This window comes from Vespula pensylvanica, chromosome 1 (genome assembly GCF_014466175.1).
Source record: "Vespula pensylvanica isolate Volc-1 chromosome 1, ASM1446617v1, whole genome shotgun sequence".
Lineage (NCBI taxonomy): Eukaryota > Metazoa > Arthropoda > Insecta > Hymenoptera > Vespidae > Vespula > Vespula pensylvanica.
This window is the reverse complement of record NC_057685.1, coordinates 13,323,948-13,349,801: the sequence shown is the minus strand read 5'-3', so window position 1 is coordinate 13,349,801 and position 25,854 is coordinate 13,323,948. Positions and strand designations below refer to the sequence as shown.

Below are 25,854 nucleotides of genomic sequence, written 5' to 3'. Positions count from 1 at the left end.
CTCTCTCTCTCTCTCTCTCTCTCTCTCTCTCTCTCTCTCTCTCTCCTTTCTTCTGTACGAATACTATATAAAAAAGAAAAAACAAAATATTATTGTAATAATTATTATTATTCTTTATGTTTGCGAATACTACATAAAAAGAAAGAAAATAAAATATTATTGCAATAATTATTATTATTATCTTTATGTTGTATATAATTATTTATATTTACCTAATTAATAAATATTTTTTTCTTTCCTTTTCTTAATTACCTCTTATGTATATAGTCTTCCATCTCTTCCCCTTTCATCAGCCGATCGTTCTTCGATCGAGTCCGGCATACTCGCTACGGCACTGCACACAACGATCGTTATATCCGCAATGGGATACGACGACGTATTGCAGCACGTATCGAAGCGCCTAAAAATTTCCTTTAATGTCATCTTTTTCATTAATTAATTAGAAAAAAGAACAAAAATAACAACAATAACAATAACGACCTGAAAGTTCGGTCGATTATTCGCTTTTAGACGATTATTTTAAACAATTATTTTCGATTATTATACCGTTTATATTCGAGCTCGTTCATTCTTCTAAATGCATAAAATTCTAACTAAATGCATAAAAATGTCGACGTGTACATATAATGGACGCTTTGAAGTTGGTGATTATTGGAGCAAGTAAATTTCAGCTCGATGGATTTTTCAAAAGTTGAGCTTAAAGTGATTCCGAGTTACCAGATCCTGTTTCTCTTTGTTTTTTTTTTTTTTTTTTTTTTTTTTTTATCAGAGAAATAAGAAATATTCGTAATACGTACGTAAACCTTTCAAGTGTCTTAACAGCAAACTTGATATTTCGCACGTGCGACGAATAAATTTTCATCGTTGCGTACTACCAGCCAGAGTCCCTTATCTTATACTCTTCTCTTCTATTTTTTCTCCCTTGACTCCCTTATTTTCACGAAAGTTATACACGAGACACCTAGAACAAGTGGAAAATATTTTAACAGGGTGTAGTATATATGTATGCACATATGTATGTATGTATATTAATTTTCAAAGGCATGTCATTCAGATACAAGGAGACTTCTTCAAACGAGACACCTACGCGACCTGTCAAATCGTACTAAGTGGGAAACTTCTCATGGGGGAAAAATAGTCACATCTATAGGTATACAGAAAAAGAATAGAATAGATAGAAAATTATTCATTATATTTATGTGCATTGAAATTCGTGCCCGTTATTGGCAGAAATCGTTTCGTGAAATAAGCGGAGCAGATACTTTTAATTAAGGTATGCTAATGAAGAAAAGAAAAAAATCTTTAGTAGTTCAGTCTCTCTCTCTTTCTCTCTCTCTCTCTCTCTCTCTCTCTCTCTCTCTCCCTCTCTCTCTCTCTCTCTCTCTCTCTCTTTCTCTCGTTCTCTCATAATTTCAATCTCTTGAAGCATAAAACGAAGGAAGAATGGAAAATCGTGTTAGTTAATGACTCGATACCGTCGTTACATTATCAAAATATTATAGTAACCATTTTCTCTCGATTAGCTTAAAGATAGATAGGTACCATCGTTCGAAGTATCGACTAATAATAAAGGGGACGTGCGAGCATTTTTGCCTGATGTCGATATTTGTTCTTACATTTCACAACGTTGCAGTCTTCGTGCAGTGTATAATCAATGTCTTCAAATATTTCTCCTTCTCTTTCTTAACTCTATAATATTTAAAGTTCTTTAAAGATATTAAGTTTCGAAAATATAATATATGAAAATTTCGAAAGGGAATCTCTTATTATCATACCACATACAATTATAATTTTACAGTAAGGGGTTGTCGTTAATTGTCTTATTAATACGATTTCTCTAATTCGCTTGCCATCGAGGCTACCCCTCGGTTGGTCTCTTCATACTGCATATACTAAAGCCGATTAGGACCTAGTGTGTCTTCCCAGATAGAATATACCCGGATAGAATTTTCTTTATAATCCCACGTTTCAAACATAATCCATTAGCCTTTCCTCGATTAAATATACAATTACATATACAACAGCGAAAAAAAAACAAAAACAAAAAAAGAGGAAAAGGAAAAATATTTGGAACGAAAATTTTGGCGTCAACTTTAGAAATAAAGAGAACGTGACGAATCGCTGAAAGAAACCGTAATAATATCGTATAAATTATTACGAAAGACTTGCGTAACGTGGTACGATCCGTCTACTGACAAGTAATTAAAGATCCTTAATTAAGAGTCCGTTATAATCAAACGCTTGGCGAGCCGTAACAAACACGGCCTTTCATTTTTTTTTTCTCCATTAGTGCCTCTTATTAGACTTAGCAATAATTTGCATACCGATCGTTCGTGTCTTCCGCCAAAGATCGAATAGTTCCGCTTCGATTTGCTTGCTAACACGTTCGCTCGATTCACTTCGAAAGATGCGATGCACCTACCGCGACATATCTTTCTTTTATTCTTTTTTTTTCTTTTTTCTTTTCTTTTCTCTCGCAAAAGATCCAGAGACTCTCGTGGGCGATTAAGCACGTAGGAGGCCTACATACATGTCCTACGAGTATTGGACATAGACATCTTTTTTTTTCTATGTCTCTCTTACTCTATCTCTCAGTATATCTTTTTCTCAAGTTACGAGCAGTATCTATCTCTCTATTTCCCTTGTTCTTAACGGGTACGACAAAAATATATTACTTTTCTCTCTGTCCTCTTTTATTACGACTGAGAGATTGTGGCTTTCATAAAAAAAAAAAAAAAAAAAAAACCTTTTACATGACGTTCTAGTAAAAGAAAAAGTGTACGAGTTTAAAAAAATGAAAAACGAAATGTTTAAGATTGATTTTTTGTGATATAAAAATAAAGTGATACAGTTAACAATATTTCATGTCTTTTCTAATCGATACAATTATTCATTAATTTCATTGATTCCCATATCATTTCGTTGAAGTTAAAATTATGAAAAGATTGCAAAAAAGGTTTCATCTTAAAAAGGCCCGCGGACTCTTTAAAGTTTCGTCAAATCGGACAGAGGTTGGGCGTTCACGAGGCGCCGCGACGACGGCGCCTCATCGATCTGACTAGCCGAATACCGCAGCCACTTACGATATACGAGACCGTGTGCAACCGCCATAGAAAATCCACATATCTGCAGAGAGAGAGAGAGCTGCCAACCATTGCAAAGGGCACTACCCGAACGAGAATGATCCGTGCAAACACGATTTCCAATCAGTTCTTGGAATTCCGCTGTCATACTGTCAATATCAGCTGATATGCGATGATACCTTTCGCGAATATATTTGCAGAAAGAAAAATTCGGTATCTGCACTGTATGGAATACAATGTCTCACAATCTGCAATAATTCAAATAAATATTTTTTTACAAAAAAAATATCATGATTAATTAATAAAAAAAAATAATCTCTGTCTCTGTCTGTCTGTCTGTCTGTCTCTCTCTCTCTCTCTCTCTTTCTCTCTCCTTACCCCTAATTCTTTTGTTAGTAATAGAGTTTATTGATTCATTAGTTCTAAGGATTCTAATTGAACTCTTGACTCTTCAAGTAAGGATGGATAATGAATATATAATCGTATTAGAACTATTCTGAAACATGAGAACCGCTGACTTCTGATGAAGCATAACCTGCGTTCACCAACAAGGGTTTGCCAGTAAGCATTTACGTTCTCCTGGTAACGTACTTTACTTAATGGAAACTTCACCACCCTGGTTTTATTTGCGGTAGTTTTTTGTCTCTAATCAAATGATCGATTAGTAAGGTTATACATCGTATAAATCTCTTAGCGATTGAAATGGTGCTCGTTATAGCTACAAATACATTTTCCTTCCACCATTTTCTTCGATACAATTCTAACATTATTTTAATAAAAATTTATTTATATATTAACGATCTAAATATCGAAAAAGTTATTCGAATTTTCTTTTACTCGACAATTATCTAATATCTTCGATATTCTCCAATTTTGTTTTTGATTTTATCGGAAAGAAAGTTACACCTACGGATTTATATGAGTTCGAATTTTGCCGCTACAGTAAGGTGCGCGCGACTTCGACCAATCGATCCTGAAACTCGTTCGGACGGAGCACCAACTCGATGTCATGCTAGCCGCCTTACAAATAAACTAAAATTGCTCAACAGGTTATCCTCTGCACGACTATCTGAAGTATCTCGAACCACTAACGTTCTATGTGTGTATCCTGTAGTGATTTTACCAAATATTATACTCAACCGGTTCGAATATATATCTCCAGATTACATGGAACATTAACCTACAAAAAAAAAAAAAATATACATATATACCTATAATTTATTATATTTCTTTTCCAGCCCTTATAAACAAATTAAGATTCTTCAAATCCTATTCGTATTTTAAATATCTAAAGTTCTAGTTACTACTTATAACACAAGCCTTATCCATATTAAATTCATTATTAACGCCACATGTATTTACATATATTATCCATCGCATAAAATATATTCAACCAATACATAGATGAATGAATAAGAAAGCGACGTGATAGTAGAATATACCAGACAACGCAAATATGTACCGTTATAAAAAGCACGTAACATATATGCACACACATATACATTGAAGCCATCATGAATATCGGTGAAAAGAGACCAGACTTGCTCGTGCAAAGAGATACAGGTATTGTACATTTGTATGTGTGTGCTGTATCGGGAACAGAGGTTTCTTACTTATGTAGCTTCTCCAGAGAGCAAAAGTACTTCACTACATAAGTTTATGCGTATGTGTGTGCATATGTATATGTATATCGTTGCTGCAAATTTGCGAATCACTTCTTCGTCAAAGATGCTGCCTTGGTAAAAGGTTCGCCAATTCGAAGGCCTGACAGTATTTCTGAACCCTTCCTTCGCATATGGCTCGCACGTATTACACGCGAGAGGCACGCGAGAGGAGGATCGTCCGAGTTGGTCCGAATAAAAAAGACGTTGCTATACGCGAGTAGGAAGAGGAACGTATTTCGTGAGATTCCGTCCCACTTCCCTCTCTCCGCATCAACCCATCTCCCTCTCTCCATCTCACCATCTCCCCATCTCCTCATCCCCGTTAAAATTATTCGCGCATGCGCATAAATTTTCAGGAAGGGTCAAGGACGAATTATTATCCCTTTCTTATACGAATCATTTATGCTTCCTTTCTCCCTCGCCATTTTTTCTTTTTTTTTTTTTTTTTTTTTCTACAAATCATGATACCGAATAATAAATTATCATTTTTCTTTTTTTTTTTTCTTTCTTTTCGTTTTTTTCTCCTTCATCGCGACATATCACGTGAAAAATATCCGACGGATTATATTATTTGGTAAAAACGCTTCAAGTGTTTCGACGATTTGTAGAAATAGTCGATTGTCGATAAAAGAAAAAAGAAGAAAATTCAATTGTTTGGAAAAATATATCGCTCGCTTATTTGAAAGAATAGACGCATTCTTCGAGCTTCGTGAATGTATAGAATATCTATATGCAGGCGATTGCAAAATGCTAGTATCACGCGACGCGCACAGTGAGTTCGTTTATTAGGAGGTGATGTTTTCCAAGAGGGAATTTCCTCTCGCATTGATCAATCGCGAACTTGTATGTTACTGATCGTCGGTAATGTCGTTCGGAAGAGATGTTTTATCATAATCGTATATATAATAATACTATATCGCTAATTAAGGTTAGGAAAATGTCGAGAATATTACGATACAAATGATATCATTTATCAATAAAAGAAGACGAGACGATATGCTGAAACATACTATTTAAAGATTAAAGCAGTTCACTTGCGTACAACACCTTGTACCTAAAAGACAAAGTAAATTCTTCTGTCTCACTTCATCGATGACCTTCGTTTATGAGTATTGACAATATAATATATATACGTATATGATTATATACAATTCGTTTGTTGTTGCTTTTTTCTAATATTCACGCTATCACTTGTTTCAATAAAAAATATTATTTCCAATTACATTTCTACTTTATTATTTACTAGGTTATACGTCGTTAAAATCATACGGAGTACTCGATAAAAAATATAAATTACAAAAGATGTCATACCTTTTTTCCTAACCTATTGCGACATTCTTAAACTTCATATCAACAATTAATATTCCAGTTTACCTGATCTATATTTTCATCGATTAGTTTATTCTTGATTGTTATCATTTTCTTCTCAATAAAGTTCTCTTCTGAATATATTTGTTCGTTGATAAAAATTAAAACTAAACGTTACTCCACCTACATCACATTTTCTTTGTTAATTGATCAATAAAAAACTTACTAATAAACAAAATAATAACAGTTTTATCCGTAAGATCTTCTCAATCATAAAGATGCGTAATTAGTCTGATCTAATTTATAAAAGAACTATTAAAACTTCTTAAACTATACACCTGACGAAGAATGATTTATTAAAACGTAACGGCATGGTCCTCTTCCGCGATTCAACGACTTCTCGATGAATCTGATCTCCTAGTGACCTCGACCGGGTAACTTCAGTCGAGTGTGACCATCTGCAAAAGCCCCACATCCAATATCTACAATACTTTTCATTCCCTTCGTAATATTTCCACCTAACCTTTTATTCTCCTTCGTAATATTTAACAAACTTATTATATGTAACTCATATATGCAATGATAAATTGACGCCAGTGTATACCTGTGTATGTGTGTGTAAAGCATATATATATATACATATATATATATATATATATATATATATATATATATATATATATAATATCGTGTCACGAGATCTAAAATTGCATTAATGAGTTCATATTACCTCGATATATTTCTTTCACAAACTTTTTAAATAATTACTTAATGATAAATCGCAATAATTTCTATAAATTTTTCACTGTTTACTCGGCCATTGAAAGTATTAAAAACAATGTGATTACATATGATAATAACAAGGATAAATGTATGTTTATATATATTGCTCTGTTTCGATAGAGTATATCCGAATGTGTAGTTGATAAGAATATATATATATATATATATATATATATATATATATATTCCTACATATACGGTATGTTTATGATATTCAAAAAATATATATATACATATATACATATATTAATATGTGTACATATATATATATATATATATATATGTGTGTTGTGTGTAAATATACACGATACATATAGTTTTATCGTCGAAACTATTTAAATTACTACACTTAAAAAAAATAAGTATATGTGTATACATATTTAAATCGCTTCGTACAAAAGAAAATACATGCATTATCTTGAAAAATATATGATGTTTCAAGCTTATACAATATTATTTCTTACCGAATACCCAGAAATTACGCGCTTTTTCCTGAAAAATTTTATATATCGAAGCAGGAGAGCAGAAGCTTACCGAGGTCGCATGACACTGATCCAAATAAATTCTCTACCCGAGGGATGCAATATAAAAGATTATAAAATTTTAATCCTAAGCACGAAAACTCGCTTTGCATTACGATTGACATTAAACAATATAGCGATCATCATTAAAACAAACAACGATCATTTTTATAGTAATGTACTACTGAAGTCAAAATTATTCATAGCACATAATAAATGATTGATAATATTATTTGTTAAAGTTCAAAATGTGAATAAGAAAAAAAAAAAACAGGAAAAGAAAATAAATTTTATCGAAAATTAATAACTAATTTTCAGTAAACTTAGTAAATATATAAATTTTGTAGTAAAACTATGATAATAATTTCACGCGGATTATTACGCGGGAATATTTAAATTGGATATGAATATGTATTTTTTTTTTATCGATCTTATATTCCAGCGCCATCCTTTACCCTTCGAGCTCAACGATACCGAAACTAATTTCTATGATTTCAAAGCCGTAACTGTAATAAAAAGCAGATTGACACTCAAGTGACAATACATTTCGTAAACTATTAGGCGAGAATAATACTACTAGAGCTTCTCGATCTTGTAATCGAGGATTTCGTAACACAACTGGTCCGCACAACTTCAGAGTCGTGAATGAACAGGACGGCATGAAGTTATGTAATATGTTTTCACTGACACAAAAATACACAGATGTAAAATTTTATCTATATTCTATAAAACTGTTGTCAGTGTTAATAAAATATTATATCATTGTTAATCATATAAAATTATTATATTAATTGCTTTGTCTTATTAATTTGTAAACATTATCGTCTATTTATATACGATGTTTTTTTCTACTACAATTTATATTATAGTTATTATGAAATGAATAAATTCTGTAATAAATTAATAAATATGTATAACTATTGTTATAACAATTAGTTCGTACTTTCTTAGTTTCTCGTTACGAATATTTGCACCTAATTTATTATATGTATACTTATGTACTATGCATGTGGTAGATAGAAGTTTTATTATTATTCTATCTGGCAAGTATATCAAAACTATTATTTTGAACGTCGTGAAATTTAATTAATGCAATATCTCAATATAATTAAACTATTTCATATAATATAAACAAGTTTAACATATACGAAAATATTGATAAAATAAATGTAATAATGAAATAAATGAAGCATTAATTAAATATCAACAGTATGTTTAATACGCAAGATTACAATATCGATTATCTAATAAGGGCGTAACGTAGGAGTGTTTGAAAAAACTAGTTTATAGAAAAGGAATGATACCTACCATGATACCTTTATATCCTTCTTGGTAAGGTGCTATCTAAAAGAGAGAAGGATCCGGGTATTGGACGTGTTCGTGTCAGCCTTATGGGTGGAGTCTCTCGTAACGTCGTACCGCCTTTAGCAAATACTTGGAAGCAGGGCAGCAGAAGAAGAAAGCTCCGAAAGGAGACGAGACCGAGTGACTTCGATGAAAACAAGATTAAAGATGCTTTCACACGTACGTGCTATATTTTTCCTCAAAATAATAAAAAAAAAAAAAACATTGTAAATACAAGTACCATAACATTATATTGAAAAACGTTCATAACAAAAATATCTTTTTTGATTTCTCTTACTTCGTATATAAAGCATGAAAACATGTATGTTATACTTTAAGCAAAAGTGAAAAAAAATTTGTGTAAATAGTAAATTATCTTGAAAAATGTTTATAGCAAATATATCTTTCTAAGTTTTTCTTACATTATATGCAAAGTATGAAAACAAACGTGCGATATACTTCGACCTAAAATATCAAAAAATTATATGCGAATTATTTACACAAGTAGTATAATATTATTTTAACAAATATTTATAATAGAAATACCTTTTCGTATTTTTCTTGATTACTATGTACTCTTTTAACTTGTTTCGATGTGAACGAATCTTCAAAATGAGTTCGCGACACGTGCGGTGTGTACTTCTGTCGTACATGTTTTCCTACGATCGCAAGACTCGAGTGTGACCCGGCCTGGGGACATGGGCACATCCTTAGCGAAGGTCAACGCACTGCTTGGCCTCTAGGCGGCGCGTGCGTACACACGAATGAACGCGTTCCTCTTTCGTTCGAAGAGAGGGATGTACTCACACGTATATAACATCGTGTTATTAACCAATATCGTCGTACGGAGGAATGAGCACTTTATTTTCTATCCTATTAAATAAGATATAATACGTTAATAAAATTAAATCAATTATTATAAATTTTTTTACAAATAAGAAAATTTCAATTTACTTAACCTTAACCTATTAATTTTTAATAGATAATAAATACAAAGAATGGAGTTTTTTTCTTTCTTTTTTTTTTTTTTTTTTTAAGCATCTGAAAATATAGACAATGGAATTAATTAACAAATTGATAAAATATAACTACTTAAGTATGTATGTGTTATGTATGTGTATATATAATATATAAAATGTATGTGATGTATGTACTTACATTATATATATATATATATATATATATATATGTATGTATAAAAGTAACTCTATCAGATAAATATAATCAAGCAATATTATTGTGCAAAGAAATATATATTATATTTTTCTAACCTATTAAATAAAATATGATAGATTAATTAAGCGAGATAAATTACAATACATTTTTTACGAATAAGAAATTTTTCGATATACTTAACCTTAAAAAATTCATTTTTAATACGTATGTAATAAGTACGAGAGATAACACTCTTTTGAAATAATATCTGAAAATATAAAGAAAAAATTGGAATTGATATAAAAATCGATGTGATGTTATTGCTTAAGTATGTATATATGTATAATAAAAGCAGCTTGAGTTAGCTCCGCGATTCGAAGTATGCACGCTGGCAATACATGTGCAATATGTTCTCCTGTTATCTTGCGCGGCAGCTAGACATCTTGCGGTCTGCGCGGATTCCTTTCTCTAAGCGGTAAAACGCGGTCGTTGGATACAAACACGACGATCATTTCAAAGAGATTCCTGAATGAGTCAAAAAATGATATTTTTCTGTTTAATTTTCACATGAAAATTCGTTATACTACCGAGATATCAAGAAAAAGAAGTCGTACTCCATATTGCGATAAAACTAACATTTTTATTTTTACTTACGTTTTCGACGTGAAGATGAGTAGGTTAAAACGATCTTTTATATTTGTTTAGTTTTTTTCTTTAAACCTTCTTCCAAGCTTTGTTCATTTTTTCGAAATTATTATAGAAAGATAGTACGAATATTAAAGTAACCTACTATTGTTAGAAATCTGTATTTCTTTTATTTTATTTATATTTACATATGAAATTTACCGCGAAATTTTCACGTAGTAGAACCACGAACGTTAGAAATAGAAAAGAGAGAATTTCAAAGTATATTTCCGATATGTAGGACCGAATAAGGTTTTGATTCAAAAATGATTATTAATGACAGTTGCATCTGCAAATGACCAACATACAAACTGTAACACATTTACGAAGACAATTGTTATTTTTAATATAAATTATTAAATAAAATAGAGAAAAAGAAAATTGTTTTTATACTTTCAAATAATATATTTATTATTAAAAAGAGAACGTACCGACATCTTCCAATACTTTTACGAACGAGCTATATTCGTAATGGTACGAATGCGCGCAGAGCGTAAAGACGAGAGACGACGACGACGACGACAGGACGAGCAACTAGACGACGGACGTCGACATAATGGCAATGGTATTTCTGGAGTGACGGTTCTATAACAAGGTCCGAAGCGCGCGGAAATTCGGTAAAATGACAACGTAAATTTATCGACGAATACTTCACTCGAGGTTTTTGCGACGACTCGTTTACATCCCTTACAAAAATGACGGACAAAGAAGAAGATACGTTCTGTAAAAAAATGCGAAAAGCTACAAGAGAAATTCATGCTATCAGTGATGCTTTGGTAAACGCAAAATTAGCATTCGGTAAGATGCATAAAATGTTAGGACATTATTATTATATATATGTACATATGTGGAAATTATGATGTGATATATATATATATATGTATGTATGTATGTATGTATATATATCCTCAATGTTTTTTCTATAATCGTTTTTCTCTTCACAAGTGATCAACATTATGAACTAAGCTTGGGCAATAGTTATCTTCTTTTATTATTATTGTTATTATTATTGCTGCTTTGCATTGCATTAGATTGAACTCTTGTACTCTTATATCGATGAGCTTTATCCTTCTAAGTAGGATTTCTCGATGACTCTGTATGGGCTGATGGTCTTCTGGTCTTCTACGAAATTTTCCGCTACTTAGAAGGTGCAATGATTAGATTAAAAAACACAAAAATTGGATTATTACGACTTACCGAGTTACAGCGTACCGAGGCTTTTGAACAAGATCTTGAATACTATTTGGGAAAGGGATGGATGAAAAACTATAGTCCTAGGTATTTCACATAGGACAGCTGATAGCTTACTTTCTTTGCATTAATATTGATATTTAAGATTATGCTTTATGGAAATAGAAATCTTTCTTTTTTCAACTACTTACGATATTATAGAATATTATTTTCATTTATTTTAATCTCTTTCTTGTTTATTTCATCTAAGTTAATTTTAGTAAATGGTCAAATTTAAAAAAAAATAGTTATATGAGTGTCACATTTATTTACTTCAATGCATTGCCCTATTTTAGAGACAGCGTTATTAAATACCTGATGCGTTTAAGAGAGATCGAAGATACCGAGCCCGCTTTACTCATGGCATATATTTATCATCTTTATATGGGTCTTCTTAGCGGAGGAATTATTTTGCGAAGGAAAAGGCAACTTATGCAAAAGATTTCACTTTTTAAAGAAATAACTAGTAGTGGCAATAATATCACGGACTTTGGAAATCATAGCATTTTTGAATTAAAACATGATTTGCGTGAAACGATGAATAAAATAGCTGAAACATTGGATGAAGATACTAAAAATAAACTCATTGAAGAAAGTAAAATAGTTTATGCCTTAAACAATGAGATTATTAGAAGTGTACGTGGTGCAGGCACTGTTATCTTCAAAAAAATATTTTATTTCATTAGTGCACTCATACTTATTTTAATTGTCTTCCTAGTCTTTTTTAAATAATAGCAATAATAAACCATTCTCTATGATCCTTTCTAAAATTATGTGTATATATTTTTACTAATTGCACTGTTTCTTGGAAATAAATTATTCATATTTTTTCATAAGTAAACATATCATTGTTCTTAATTATCGATCGAGTCATTCATTTACAAAATATTTTAATACATTTTATTAGTAAATACAAAAATTACTAAGCAACGTAAGGATCTTAAGTGTGATTGTACAGCACATATACCTTACTGATATTTTGATATTAAGATGGATTATGATAACATTTAGTTAAAATAAAAATCTACCTTAGTTATTATTATTATTCCAACGATAATTGTCCTGACATAAACTTGTACAAAACAACAACTTCTTTGTTGTATGAAATAAAAAAATTATACGAAAACTTCAAAAATAGTTAAAGACAATATCAAATACTGCTCCATTGTATTTTTATGTATGCGAACTTGAACGTTTTTCATGTGATGCGATTCAAAAAGTATACATTTATTACTATTTGTATAGTACTGAAAATATAGCTCCAAATTATATAAAGTATTCATTGTCAAAATAAAAAGTTAAAAAGATATTAATTTATTGCACTACTGTAAATAAATATGCGATATGATGATAAATTTAACGTAATCAAAATTTATGCAAATTGCTTTGAGATATGTTTTGTAAGACTATTTCAGGAAATACTATTTTGTAAGTATATATCTACACGAAATACCATCCATTACAATCGTATTATCTACAGAATATATCAAAGTTTTTATACACGGGTCATTCACGTCCTATGCTTAGAAATATGTTTTCAAGAGAAAATATACTTGTAAAGAGTAGACTGCAATATCGGATTTATCCATTAGTTTAAACTCTTTTTGGTCTACGCGATATAATTATAATTTCTACTTTACAAGCAATTCAGAATTGCCTGTTTATCAAATTTAAAATGTATCCAAATTTTAGAACATAATTCTGATGAATATTCATGTAACCTAAAGCGAATTGGCGGTGGAAACGTTGGAATATTACATTCCATATTCGTAAATGGAGGAGGTATTGTTTTAAAATCCATTTTTAATTTACGAGCAGCTTCACCAAATAATAATGATTTGATATTTCCTTCTGGTAAACCTGAAATATGAAATCTTTATTATGAAATTATCATATGTACACCATATGAAAGAGAAAAAGTTATTTGATTGATTTAAGTTGAAGTAAATTTTTGATATATAATTCAGAATTACCAAACCTTTAATTCCTTCTTCAGATTTTCTTCCTTTATAATTAAAATCATTACACTTAACCGATTGAATGGCAGGGTCATTTAAAAATGAATATGACTGTGGACCCTGTGGACTATCCGTCAACTGTTTAGCTAAAGTAAATGGCGAACGATCGCCACTTTGTTCACCAAACAAATTGCGTTTAAATGCAGCTTTTGATAAGGCATTTCTATTATCATATAAGCTACGACGACTCCTAGCTGGCGAAGTATTTGATTGTCGAACGCTTTTAAAATCTAGGACCTCATTCTGTAAGTGTTACATAAAAAAATATATCAATATAAATGCTATATAAATTTGTATACATATATATATACGTATACCTAGTTAATATAAAATGTTTCTTTACTTGAACCGTTTGAGAAAATAACTGTTGTTGCCGTTTACTTTTAGAAATTGATTCAACATCTCCCAATGACTTATGCCTATATCTCCTAGTTGTAATAAAATTTTTTTCACGCTGCTGCTTCTCTTGTACCCAACGTTTCATTTTCCTGTGTCATACATATTACTGTATTTTACTTAAGAAAAAATTATTACATTCTCATTATTATTTTTCAAACAATGAATCATAAAAATGCTTACTTAACAAACGGAACAACCATAAAAAATGCATTTGGTCCAACTCCCATCTTTACTTTGGGTGTCATATCTTTTTTATTACTAGGCAAATCAGCCAGAGAAAACCATTCAACATTCTTTATTTCTTTTCTAGTTTTAGGTTGAAACTTGGTATCCTTTTGTACACCTGATATTATATATAATCGAACAATTTGGTCATTTACAACAGATTCTATATATTCGTCTTTATCTATTAAATTTGATATATCAAAGCCAGTTTCTTCCAATACTTCCCGAACAGCACAATGCGAAGGGTCTTCATCTTCATTTACTTTGCCTTTTGGAAAGCCCCAACTACTTTTAGCCCAATAACTTTGTACTAATAATACTTTTGTTAAATCCTCATTTAAAACAATTGCACCAAATGTTGGAACATTTTGTTTATATTCTCTCCATTGTTCTAGAACCGTATCTATATTTGCAACATGTGGCTTTAAAAATGGAATGTGTTGAAAAATATGTGTAGCGAATTCCTTCATACTACATGTTTTTAATTTTGGATTTTCTTCTATGCAATAAAAATCTAAGTAAAACCAATGAGCAAGTTCTATTTGAAAGCATATTCGAACTAAATCTTTCCTTTCTTCTTCAGGTACATTAATAATAAACCGACTGCAATAAAATAAGTTATCAATCATTAAATATATGCCATCCCAAGTATTTATATCTCTACATACTTTTTTATTGTAATTTTATAAAATTTTTGATATTAGAAGATCGCAATTGTATATATACGTAATTGTGTATATAGTAAAATGAACAAAAACAGCTTCAACTAACCTACTAAGGTCATCGAGAATATCGGAAGGAATTGAATGTTCAACCATTTTACGATTGACGTTCTCTGCTTGAAATACTGTAATAAACAAAGAACTAATTCTCAATTATAATGATGCACTTCTTGGTTTAGAGCAAACTTTAAAATAAAAACGTAAGCATTTTCGGTAACATTTAAAGTACGTACAAAGAATTATTTTAATCGCAGAAAACTTCATACATATGCGCACGCATCGTGTGTTTGATGACTAATACTTGTCATATAAACGAGTATATACAAGTATTTTGATTGTGAAAGAAGTTTACAAACAAGAGGATATAATGCATTGTAACGTTGAATAACTTAATTGTGTTCATATTTGCCGATTGTAAAGTTTGCTTATATATGGTTATATAAATTATTAAGGAATAATACAAAAAGTATCATATGAGTTATATAAGTTTTTTAAACAAAAACATTATTAATTTTACTTTATAATAAATAAGACTCTTTTTATAGATTTAATAAGTTTAATTACCCTTTAATTAACCTATAAAAACACATGCAGTATAAAATCTGTATAATAAAAATTTATCTAGGTTGAGTAAATATATTACATTTTACAAATCTTTTATGTAGTCTATTAACTGATTAATTTTAATACTTGTTGTAAGACAGTTTCTATATCATTATCATTATTCTCAACTTGTAAATCCCAGCTATCAAAATTATCCAGATCGCATTCTGTTTCTGCATCATCAATATCTAAAAATAATTATTGATTAAATATATTTTAAAATTCTAAATATTAGACTATAATTGTGATTTATAGTCTATAATTTTTACTTGCTACAAATTGCCATCCACGTTGTTCTCTTATTTCTGGTTTAGTAATTATGCGGATTGTTTTGCAAAGATCTGTATAATTTTCTTTAAACCATTGAATATCAGTTTTTCTACGAGTATCGCTTACTATCCAGATTGGTTTATCACGTGCTAAAAAGTACTTAAAAATACTTTAAAAGCTCAATGTTCTATTACATATAGATATAACAAAAATATTTGTTATACAATACCATTATACATGTCAATAGCAGCACGACAAAAATATCCATTATCTTTTTTTCTTATAGATTCACTCCATTTGACCATTTCATGACGATACTGTTCCTTATATTCGCTAGCATCTAATAATTTATTTAAATCAAGGCCTGCATTTTTTGACCAGTAAGTTTTTATTGGTCCTGATAATTTTATAATTACACTTTCATGATCACCTAATCTAGGTTAAAAATAAATATGAATAAATTAACGAAATTTTTTAAACATTTAAGAAATTACCTCTATTACTTTACGTACAACTATTCTTTTATAAATATTAATATCGTATAATCGAAAACATTCCCGAAATAATTTAACATACTGATTTATCTTGCATATCAATATCTTCCACGTTAACAATTTATTACGCACGTAATTATAAAAACTGAATAAATTACTATACCTTGTGTGTAAGATATCTGTAATGAAATCTTTTCCGCACTTTCGTTTCCCACTAAAAAGTAAAATATATTTGGGTTTTTTTGAATTTTCGAAACTATGCGCTGTACTATGATCCACCATGTTCGCTATCGTAGCCATATTGGTTACTTACTACTTTCGTCATTCTACAAACTAAACTCCAATTTTGAGAATATTATCAGTTCATAAATAATTATCTTCTTTCTACATATAAATATTATAATATCTAGGAAATTACCAATCTTTTACGTAAGTAAAATAATACCAAGTATTTATTTACAAAAATTAAATAAATTGTATTTTTAATAGACTATGATACGATTGACGCAATACATTAATTCAAACTAATTTTTAATAAAACCTATAAAAAAAAATTCAGTATATATAAAGTAATATTAGATTTTTATTTTGGTAAAAACATAATACAACTTATTTCTTAGCTTCACGAAGAGCTTTTCGCTTTTCTGCCCTCTTCAATTGAGCCTGCGGCTTAAGATTGTGTTTCTTTGCGAATCGTTGATTCCTCAAGAACTTTAAGTCCATCTATAATGTCAATTTTTATAAAATTCTTTTCAAAAGTATTAAACTAAATTAGATTAATTAAAACACACTTACTCCTAGCGTAGATTCATGCCTATAACGCTTAGGTTTTTTAATACCATTGCGATGTGCTTTTCTATCTAAAAAATTATAACAAACCTTGTATAATATAAATTACAATTCATTGATTTAGAATTGCGTTATAATTTTTATATAAATGCACATTTATAATAAAGATTTAATATCAGACTCATACAGTCAAATATGAAGACTATATAGAAATTAAAGAGGTTTGAATCAAATTTAATAGACGTTTACTTACTTTGATTATGATTAGTGTGATTCTTTGACTTAGCCATTTTTTATTTCACTGAGGAAATTGCTGAAATATTAAATAGAAAAATTAATTTTATATGCGTTTTCTTATAACAATAATCGAGGTTATGTTTAACGTAAGAAAATACACTATTAAAAATATTTAGGATTCATACGAACATAAAAAGTTAAAATGAATATTAATACAACTTAATAGATATATATTTCTTTAATTCCTTTTTTGAAAAAACAGGATTAAAAGGATTTGTTAAAATAATATATTAAGAACGTACAACAACCGTATAGCAGTTTTCGGAAAAGGAACGAACAATGGAGAGAAACGTGACAACGTTCCATATAATCTATTGGTTACCAATCAAATTGTTAGCCTACACATTGACCAATCAAAACTCTTCAACTCTATGACTATTGGTAGCACTTAAAAATAAAGAAAATCATAAAAGAAATATAAATATATTAACGTTTAATATATTACTTTGATTTTTATTATTAAACAAATCTTCGCAAGTTAAAGATAATTTATTATTATTTTATTCAAATGAATAAATATATGTATAAATTTTAATATTGGTAGTATTGAAATAGGGAGATATCAGTTTGTTGCCGCGTTTTTATTAAAATGAACGTGTTGAATCCAGAACAGTTTTATGGTCAAAATATGGCTAAATTACAAGCCATTGATAGAAGAAAGAAATTAAAAAACAAATTGAACATAAATTATTGTAGGAAAATGCCTGATCATATTTTGGGTCCAACACAATTTTGGGCTGAATTTTATAAACAAGCAGAAGCACTTGCTGTAGCCAGTAAACATGCCAATGATAATGAAATGCTTTGTACGTTTGTGTATCAACAGGATAATGGAATTAGAAAATTCGTTGTAGCTCATCCCGAAGTTTATTGGTGGTATTATAAAGATAGACCTCCTGAATCAAGATGTTCTTACGAGGTGTCTAATTAACGATAAACAAAAAATTTTTAAGACGTTTCAATTGATCTTTTCTATAAACATTTACATTTTTATATATAACGATCATAAAATAAGAATTTATTTATTTATAACAAAAAAGAAATTCCTAACGTAATTTTATTTTAGGTTATACCAGAAAGAGCTCCGTGTTGGTTATATGTAGACTTAGAGTTTTTATTCGAACTGAATCCTAAAAGTAATGGTTCACGTATGACTAACACACTTATTGATATTTTGTGTGCATTTATATTAAAAGAATGGCATCTTCCGTGCAATAAATCTAATATTATTAATTTGGATTCTACAAACAATGAAAAATTTAGTAGACATTTAATATTTGCTATCAAAGATGTTGCTTTTAAAGATAATTTTCATGTTGGAAGATTTATGAAATATGTTTGTACAGAAATAACAAACTATTTAAATAATACTGAAACACAACACGACGTTTTAAGTACTTTTAATAAAATTAATGTTGAAGAGTTATTTATATATATTAATACGAAAAATGAAAGAAAATTGTTTATTGATGTTGGAGTTTATACAAAAAATAGACATTTCAGAATATATAAATCTACCAAATGGGGTAAACAGTCTTATTTGGAAATTTCATCTGATTCTAAATACATATTACCAAATATGTACAAAGAACAAGAGTTAGAATTTTTTATTAATTCTTTGGTAGCTTATTTTCCAAGAAAAAAAGATCTTGTTTTACTTGAGTTTGCTAATGACGAAGCACGGGTTATAAGACACTCTAACAAAGAACAAGCGCAACAAATGAACATAACAAGTCATAATACATCATCACAGTATCCTGAAATTGATAAATATATATTAAATATCATTAAACCAGGAAAAATACGTCTATGTAGATATAACGAACGATTGAGAACATTGATATATGAAATCGTTGGTTACAGGTATTGATACTTATATTTATAATTCATAATATTGTCTTATATAGAGTGTGTATTTTATTATTATTATTATTAAGGAATTATTTACGAGTAATTTTTCAATTTTTTCTTCATGCTTTTTTTCATATTTTTAAAGCTATGAAGATAAATGCTGGATGATAATAATAAAACACACTCTAAGTAAAATAAATTACTTATTAATAATTTCTATTAAAAATTAATGATTATAAACTTATATAAAATATTTCGTTTTAAATATTACATAGGTATTGTGAAAATATAGGTAGATGGCACAAAAGTAATAATATCTATTGGATCGTTGACTTAACTAAACAAGTTATGTATCAGAAATGTCATGATGAAAATTGTTCTGATTTCATATCTAGTCCTAAAAAGCTTCCTGAAGAAATCAATTTCCAATTGGATTCAGAAGATGAAATATTTATTTCTTGTGCTATATTAGCAGAAGAAATATATTTTTATGATGACTGTTTAACTGAAGTAACAAACATGTAATTAACGAATAAAAATATATTATATTTTTCACATTTTTTTATTGTATATGAGTATAAAAATGTTTAATTTTCTCTAATATATGATTTTATTTTTATACTATATACCTTTCATTGTAATATTATTAAAGTATTAGCAAATACTAATGTAATAATATTACTATATGATATCATTTGGTCTTTTATATTTTTTTGTCTCTGTATAAATCAAAAAATAGGTAAATGGAAATTATGCAATGGTAGCCAATGGATACAATTACAATGGGAGTGAATTTATACATGATAAGAAATTGATGTAACAGCAGTGGTTGTGTTAATAAACATAGTTAAAGGGAATTTTATTAAAAGAAATTATGTAATTAAAATACTGAACAGTATATAACTGTTCAGATAAAATAATGTATTAAAGTAAATGAAAACTATATATGCTGATATTAGATGATTCATTAGTTACAAAATAATAGATTTTTTCTATTTAATATTTCTTGTTTTTCTTGCTTTCATAGCATACTTCAGTATCATACATAAATACGATGTATTATTGATCATTAACTATATTGATTTGTACAATTGCAGTAAATGCATGAATCATACACTGATAAAATAGTATAGATTTTCAATGATAGAGTCGTAAAACCTGCCTATCAAATTTATTTCTCTTTTGCATTCTAAACATATAATGCAATAATAAATAATTTCGAAAAGTAATTTAAATGTTGTAAATGTATATTTCTATAATATTCTTGAAATTTTCTGAATATAATCAAAAATAAAAAAACACGTATTATTTTTTTATTGTATTAATAAAATAGATCAACATATTTGTAATTAAATTGAGATTGAAATTAAAGTTATTTTCATGTAAAATCATGAAAAAGGCTTCAATATTCCAAATTATTTGTATTAAAATAAAGACTACAATTCCTCGTCACGCAAATAATCTACTTAGAAAAAAGTAGTTTAATAAACCTCCTTTATCTTGAGATATTGGATTAGCAACATTTTCTTTGTCTTCGTTTTCTTCTATATTACTTTCTTCTATATCACGTTTTTCCTTCACAGATTGCATAAATTCTAATGGTTGAATAACTTCATATTCTGAATTATCTTCTTTTACAATCTCATGTCCTCTTAAATTTTTATCTTCTTCTGTTCTAATCAAACCTTCGTGTAGATCTTCATATTCAGTAAGATTATCTTGATCCATTACACTATAATTATTCGATGTCACATTGTTTTGGTTCATTTTATATTTTTTGTAATCTTTCGATGCTTGTCTCATACGAGTTAAAAAATCTGATAACCCTATAAGCAACATATAAATGATATATAATATAAATATTTGCAAGTTATAATATTCCATAGAATACCTGCAACTGCTACCCATGCAGTGATAGCTGATGGCACTCTGATACCAGGATCATCAAAGTAAGTTAAGCTAAACTCGATACCAGGCTGATGAAAATCCTTGTAAGGTTTAATCACCATGTATGACCAGTATGTTCTTACTCTATTGAATTTATATCTCATATTATTATATGGTAACTACTTGCAGCATATAATTTATAACTTTTTACTTTTATTTAACCCTTATCCAGATAGTCTATTTATGTAAAATAGACATGCAGTTGGAGTCTATTAGAATATATGAATATATTATATTATATTAATAAAGTGTAAAGATATACTTTGTTTTCAAGGTAAATTTGTAAAAATACTTACAACTTTTGAATGACTTATTTATTAGGATATCATAAGGATTAAATGAGTTAACTACTATAATTGTTATAGAATCATAAAGGTTGCAGTTTTTAACTTACTAAACTTGTCTATCATGCATTTTATTGATGAATATTTCAGCTCTTTACGCGATCCCAGTTTTATGGAATCATCCTACGATCGCTTTTTATCATTCATTTTAAAATGCATTGAGAACCTGCCAGATTTCTGGAGGTTTCTGAAAGAATAGCTCATAGTCTAAAAGATTATTGCTCACTTATGTAATAAAAGTATATATGTGAATTTTGTGCTTCCAAAAAAGTTTTAATATTTTTTTTTTTTAATCATAATTAACTTAACATGAATAGAATATATGAACGGATTTTTTGATATCTCAAATACTATTTACATTATTAAAAAAAAAAGTTATAATAACAGGAATCTATCAGGTTCATTTTGCTCAGATAAGGGTTAAATTTACATTTGTAAGTTTATTTACAAACATACCTGTGAGTTCCAGGCTTAATAGGTGCATTTGGATGATTAGTTCCTTTACTAACAATAACTACTACCCTTTTATCTTTGTCTATAACCCATTTACGTTGATATACATAATCTCGATTAGCGAACAGTTTCTGTAAATATATAATTTGTTAATATATTTATATAAGTTTTAACTATTTAATGCAACTTAAACTCATACAGGCCAAATCATTTCCCAGTATATAATATCAGTACTATGATTCTTAGATTTTGTAGACTGTGGATCAGTATCAATAATTTGTAATTCATGAGCAGTTATATCCCATTGTTTCCTATAGTCTATATCAATTTGTACTTGTAAAAAATCTTCAGCTGTGACATCTGAGAATGATCCATATACTTTATATGCAAATAAACCTGTATCTTCTTCCTCTTTTCTCCAAATCAACATATCTTGACGTTCTATATATGGTTGCCATCCGCTTGCTAAATAAAAAATTAACTATAAGTTATTACAAACGAATATATATATACCTGATAAAAAAAATATGATCTATAACATACGATCTTTATTTGTATTTATTTTGACACCATCACATTTACAATATTCTATTCCTTCTTGTTTGTTACCATTGTCAATTACAATTCGCAGGTGACATTTTGAACATATAACAGTAGAATCTCTCAATTTGTAGATACTTTCTATTTCTTGCCTATAACTATAACACAAGCATAAACAATAGTATCTACGTTGTATCATGTACAGATGATAACTTCATTTTACTATATTACATAAGACAAATTTTATTTTATCTTAGAGTTACAATGTATAAAAGAAAAGTTACCTATTGACCTCCTCGTCGGATATTCTTTCAAGGTCCCAATTATACACACTCACTCCGACGGTACCAACTAAAAATTTTCGAGAATTTCTTATAACTCGCGTTCTCCATGATTTAATAATTTCTTTAAGAACCACTTCGTCCCATATTTTCGTATAGAGATGAAATATTTGAATACTTCGTCTAATGCGTTGTGCTACTATAAATTCGCATTGCCTGGTGCATGCTTTCGCTACCTGTGTGCTTTGCTCTTTAAACCACAAATCTATCCTTTTACGATAACCTCCAAATTTAATGCGAGTATTAAAGCGTCTAGAAAATGAAGACAAGTTGACGTTGCTATTAGTATATTTAAAATTAACCCGCTTTAACATGAGATTGAATAGTTGCCACGAATACATCCTTTTGATTATTACGCTGCGCTCTCGTTTATTAACTTCGTATTAGTACCGTGGCATGTTTCTTTTTTGTTACCGAGCCAAATTCGTTTCGAAATCTTCACTTCGCGTGCGCGGGATAGAAGATATCACTATATATTCTTTTTCGAATACTTTAAACATTTAACGAATGAAATAAACGTGTTTTATTACATCTTCTATCTACATGCTCCGTTAAATAGCCAATTGTAACTTTTAGTGATTCAATATAACTATAGATAATCTTAATAAGTTGATTGTAGCACAATCTCAGTCGTAACATACTCGATTATTTAAGAACGACGTTCTGTATTACCGACGTACTCGACGCGTTACCGACATTATTAACGTTACCAACGTTACCGATGATACCGATAAGTAGATGTTGATATTATCAACGTATTTTGTTATTGGTCAAAATAAAAATGATTGATCAATAACTAAATGCCATTAAATTCGCATAATATTCAAATAAGAAGACCAGAGATATAATATACTTGTAAAATAACGACAAAAAATAAGTAGATTACTATTTATTTACTAAATTCTTACTAAGTTTCGACAAAGTGACAACAGAGATGACATTAACAAGTTAAAATCCCAAAGTAGATTCAAAGCTTGTTGATTTTTGTTGTTCTTTATATAAACAGTCATATTCTACTAACTTTAACGTTGACCTTGGAAAAGAAAAAATGTTTCTTTGATTTAGTAATAGGAAGTAGATTTATACAAGATTATTATATTCATCATACGGTTTATAATTTCATTTTTATTATATCACTTTATTTTAGACATCCGCTCATCCTTAATAACTTTTAATAATCTTTTTTAAAGTCTATAAAAATTATTGCTTTATTTTAGGCAATAAAAATAAATTACTCTCGATAATAGCGAGTGCAAAGCCGTTCTAAGTTTATAAAAATCTAAGATAATTGTTTTCCAATATAAAAGATGTTATGATGGGTCAAATATAAACCACTAGAGGATGAATTCGTTTGAAAATTCTGAGTAGGATTTAAACAAAGTGGAAAATATTTTGCTGGTTCGCAAGTTCTTGAAAACGGAGAGAACACGTAATCAACAGGACATTTATAGAGATAGCCTTGTAGTAAGCCTTTTCGATTGCGTTTGCATTTGAAGTATGCATTTGAACAACCTGGATGATATGAGAACGAGCCTTCGGATGGACAAAGCTGTGTAGATGGAACGGTCAACTGAAAATAAAAAATACGTAATTACAAATCAACAACACTATAATGACAGCATATACATTCGAAAAGAAATTGAATACTCACGATAGGAACTAAGTTAGCCATTGGATTTAAAAGAACATTCTTACAGCCAAACATACGATAATTAGCCGTACTTGCGAAAACACATTGCATTTCATTGTGATTGTAAATCGTACCTTCGGGACATGCAAACAAGGCAATATTAATGTCCAAATTACTTTCAGATGTGCATTGATAGAAAATATTACAATATTTCGGATGTTTTCGAAATCCTGTAGGACAAACAAGTGCTATTTGATCACCAGATAATTTTCCAATAGGACACATGTTATCGTCCCCTGACATATCAGGTTCATCATCTATATCTGGTGGACTATTCTTACAATTGGAATGTGATACAGACACAGAATTGCAACGTAACAATTCTTGATCCCAAACAGTTTCATCGGGACAAACGAAATCGATTCTAGTAAATACATCGTCAACTTGGACACATCTGAAGAACTTAGAGCAATCATTGGGATTCGGGAAGAAACCAAGGGTTGTGCATACTGTTTTATCCATAGGAGATTCTGAAGTAGATGATAGTTTCACAGAGTTAAGATTAGTCGAAGATTCTATAGTAGAAGATATGGTTCCAACAGTTGAAACAGATATTAAATTCGTTGAAGATTCAGGAGATGTAGTAAAGCCAGATTCGGTTAAAGATATATGTGTAGTAAGATCTGTCGTTTCGGGAACACTCTCAGAAGTCGTACTTCTAGAAGGAGCCGTAGATGAATTAATGGAGGAAGACGAACGAGTCTCAGTTACTGGTGAATGTGTTGACGGATCAGCAGTTTCAGTAAGAGGGTTTGTATTAGAAGCTGTTGATAGATATGTCGATGTTTCTAACGAAGACGTTACTGTTTGTGTTACTGGTATAAGTGTAGAATGCTCAACAGTTACAGTACTTCTTGGAGTACTTGTACTCGTCAACAGATCGGTGGATGGCTCAAGTGAAGAAGGACGAAGGGTCTCACTTTCCGGTGTACTCTTTGAAAGACCAGAAGTTCCGGTAACACTTTCAGTAGTTGTTCCAACTAGTAGATCTGTAGCCGGTTTTAAGGATGAAGACGTTACTGTTTGTGTTACTGGGGGAAGTGTCGAATGTTCAACTGTTACAGTGCCTGCAGAAGTACTTGTACTAGTCAATAGATCG

The 25,854-nt window shown here is 29.5% G+C and overlaps 7 protein-coding genes and 1 long non-coding RNA gene across 11 annotated transcripts in view; 2 read left to right on the top strand and 6 right to left on the bottom strand.

Moving 5' to 3' along the window:
* The window catches only part of LOC122630684, a 10,141-nt gene extending 435 nt beyond the window's left edge, over window positions 1-9,706 (bottom strand). The window contains exons 1-6 of one of the 2 annotated variants that reach the window (XR_006327548.1): window positions 9,663-9,706; window positions 9,250-9,576; window positions 8,668-8,901; window positions 6,122-6,513; window positions 798-961; window positions 253-400 (exon numbers count right to left, since the gene is read on the bottom strand). This is a non-coding gene — a long non-coding RNA (uncharacterized LOC122630684). Of the gene's footprint in view, window positions 1-252; window positions 401-797; window positions 962-6,121; window positions 6,514-8,667; window positions 8,902-9,249; window positions 9,607-9,662 lie in introns of those variants that run through there. The other variant, XR_006327549.1, reaches the window with a different exon arrangement.
* Window positions 9,707-11,026: 1,320 nt separating this feature from the next.
* Window positions 11,027-12,907, top strand: LOC122627501 (heme oxygenase 1). 2 transcript variants are annotated; one of them, XM_043808630.1, is made up of 3 exons: window positions 11,027-11,340; window positions 11,619-11,820; window positions 12,069-12,907. In XM_043808630.1, the coding sequence occupies exons 1-3, from the start codon at window positions 11,238-11,240 to the stop codon at window positions 12,502-12,504; spliced, it is 741 nt and encodes a 246-aa protein (XP_043664565.1). In that variant the 5' UTR covers window positions 11,027-11,237; the 3' UTR covers window positions 12,505-12,907. The 2 variants fall into 2 exon arrangements, with proteins under 2 accessions (XP_043664565.1, XP_043664575.1); XM_043808640.1 differs by having other exon boundaries at window positions 11,028-11,340; window positions 11,622-11,820.
* LOC122627493 (m7GpppN-mRNA hydrolase) lies at window positions 12,428-15,523 on the bottom strand. Its single transcript, XM_043808618.1, has 5 exons — window positions 15,186-15,523; window positions 14,370-15,017; window positions 14,134-14,278; window positions 13,751-14,033; window positions 12,428-13,632 (listed from the first exon to the last, which is right to left on the bottom strand). The coding sequence occupies exons 1-5, from the start codon at window positions 15,230-15,232 to the stop codon at window positions 13,409-13,411; spliced, it is 1,347 nt and encodes a 448-aa protein (XP_043664553.1). The 5' UTR covers window positions 15,233-15,523; the 3' UTR covers window positions 12,428-13,408.
* Window positions 15,524-15,678: 155 nt separating this feature from the next.
* Window positions 15,679-16,952, bottom strand: LOC122627512 (phosphomevalonate kinase). Of its 2 annotated transcripts, XM_043808661.1 has the most exons (5): window positions 16,817-16,952; window positions 16,667-16,717; window positions 16,239-16,439; window positions 16,009-16,158; window positions 15,679-15,927 (listed from the first exon to the last, which is right to left on the bottom strand). In XM_043808661.1, coding segments are annotated over exons 1-5 (525 nt in total). In that variant the 5' UTR covers window positions 16,818-16,952; the 3' UTR covers window positions 15,679-15,805. The 2 variants fall into 2 exon arrangements, with proteins under 2 accessions (XP_043664596.1, XP_043664586.1); XM_043808651.1 differs by having other exon boundaries at window positions 16,239-16,444; window positions 16,667-16,939.
* A 114-nt stretch (window positions 16,953-17,066) lies between these two features.
* Window positions 17,067-17,898, bottom strand: LOC122627522 (60S ribosomal protein L29). Its single transcript, XM_043808674.1, has 4 exons — window positions 17,832-17,898; window positions 17,546-17,605; window positions 17,299-17,363; window positions 17,067-17,226 (listed from the first exon to the last, which is right to left on the bottom strand). The coding sequence occupies exons 2-4, from the start codon at window positions 17,580-17,582 to the stop codon at window positions 17,113-17,115; spliced, it is 216 nt and encodes a 71-aa protein (XP_043664609.1). The 5' UTR covers window positions 17,583-17,605; window positions 17,832-17,898; the 3' UTR covers window positions 17,067-17,112.
* Window positions 17,899-18,151: 253 nt separating this feature from the next.
* LOC122628797 (DNA-directed primase/polymerase protein-like) lies at window positions 18,152-20,041 on the top strand. Its single transcript, XM_043811447.1, has 3 exons — window positions 18,152-18,508; window positions 18,656-19,452; window positions 19,716-20,041. The coding sequence occupies exons 1-3, from the start codon at window positions 18,179-18,181 to the stop codon at window positions 19,963-19,965; spliced, it is 1,377 nt and encodes a 458-aa protein (XP_043667382.1). The 5' UTR covers window positions 18,152-18,178; the 3' UTR covers window positions 19,966-20,041.
* Window positions 19,039-23,814, bottom strand: LOC122628791 (stAR-related lipid transfer protein 7, mitochondrial-like). The gene is made up of 6 exons (XM_043811433.1): window positions 23,009-23,814; window positions 22,728-22,882; window positions 22,384-22,649; window positions 22,188-22,315; window positions 21,332-21,471; window positions 19,039-21,266 (listed from the first exon to the last, which is right to left on the bottom strand). Exons 1-6 carry the CDS (start codon window positions 23,404-23,406, stop codon window positions 20,890-20,892), a joined length of 1,464 nt encoding a protein of 487 aa, XP_043667368.1. The 5' UTR covers window positions 23,407-23,814; the 3' UTR covers window positions 19,039-20,889.
* Window positions 23,815-24,155: 341 nt separating this feature from the next.
* The window catches only part of LOC122633232 (P cell-type agglutination protein map4-like), a 6,592-nt gene continuing 4,893 nt past the window's right edge, over window positions 24,156-25,854 (bottom strand). The window contains exons 8-9 of the mRNA XM_043820897.1: window positions 24,717-25,822; window positions 24,156-24,635 (exon numbers count right to left, since the gene is read on the bottom strand). Coding sequence (XP_043676832.1) covers window positions 24,345-24,635; window positions 24,717-25,822 — 1,397 coding nt within the window. The 3' untranslated portion in view covers window positions 24,156-24,344. The remainder of the gene's footprint in view (window positions 24,636-24,716; window positions 25,823-25,854) is intronic.

Excerpts from the sequence above, each read along its gene's own strand:
- LOC122627501 (XM_043808630.1), top strand. The coding sequence starts at position 11,238 with ATGACGGACAAAGAAGAAGATACGTTCTGTAAAAAAATGCGAAAAGCT. Across the intron at positions 11,341-11,618 it reads AAACGCAAAATTAGCATTCG|TAGGATTTCTCGATGACTCT; the intron begins GTAAGATGCATA and ends TATCCTTCTAAG. Across the intron at positions 11,821-12,068 it reads ATGAAAAACTATAGTCCTAG|AGACAGCGTTATTAAATACC; the intron begins GTATTTCACATA and ends GCCCTATTTTAG.
- LOC122627493 (XM_043808618.1), bottom strand. The coding sequence starts at position 15,232 with ATGGTTGAACATTCAATTCCTTCCGATATTCTCGATGACCTTAGTAG. Across the intron at positions 15,018-15,185 it reads ATTCTCGATGACCTTAGTAG|TCGGTTTATTATTAATGTAC; the intron begins GTTAGTTGAAGC and ends ATTTTATTGCAG. Across the intron at positions 14,034-14,133 it reads TATTTTCTCAAACGGTTCAA|AATGAGGTCCTAGATTTTAA; the intron begins GTAAAGAAACAT and ends TAACACTTACAG.
- LOC122627512 (XM_043808651.1), bottom strand. The coding sequence starts at position 16,803 with ATGGCTACGATAGCGAACATGGTGGATCATAGTACAGCGCATAGTTTC. Across the intron at positions 16,159-16,238 it reads TGCTATTGACATGTATAATG|CACGTGATAAACCAATCTGG; the intron begins GTATTGTATAAC and ends AGTACTTTTTAG. Across the intron at positions 15,928-16,008 it reads TGGATGGCAATTTGTAGCAA|ATATTGATGATGCAGAAACA; the intron begins GTAAAAATTATA and ends AATTATTTTTAG.
- LOC122627522 (XM_043808674.1), bottom strand. The coding sequence starts at position 17,582 with ATGGCTAAGTCAAAGAATCACACTAATCATAATCAAA. Across the intron at positions 17,364-17,545 it reads TCACACTAATCATAATCAAA|ATAGAAAAGCACATCGCAAT; the intron begins GTAAGTAAACGT and ends ATAATTTTTTAG. Across the intron at positions 17,227-17,298 it reads GGCATGAATCTACGCTAGGA|ATGGACTTAAAGTTCTTGAG; the intron begins GTAAGTGTGTTT and ends TTGACATTATAG.
- LOC122628797 (XM_043811447.1), top strand. The coding sequence starts at position 18,179 with ATGAACGTGTTGAATCCAGAACAGTTTTATGGTCAAAATATGGCTAAA. Across the intron at positions 18,509-18,655 it reads AATCAAGATGTTCTTACGAG|GTTATACCAGAAAGAGCTCC; the intron begins GTGTCTAATTAA and ends ATTTTATTTTAG. Across the intron at positions 19,453-19,715 it reads TATGAAATCGTTGGTTACAG|GTATTGTGAAAATATAGGTA; the intron begins GTATTGATACTT and ends AATATTACATAG.
- LOC122628791 (XM_043811433.1), bottom strand. The coding sequence starts at position 23,406 with ATGTATTCGTGGCAACTATTCAATCTCATGTTAAAGCGGGTTAATTTT. Across the intron at positions 22,316-22,383 it reads ACTGGGAAATGATTTGGCCT|AAACTGTTCGCTAATCGAGA; the intron begins GTATGAGTTTAA and ends ATATATTTACAG. Across the intron at positions 21,472-22,187 it reads ATTAAGCCTGGAACTCACAG|AGTAAGAACATACTGGTCAT; the intron begins GTATGTTTGTAA and ends TAAATTCAATAG.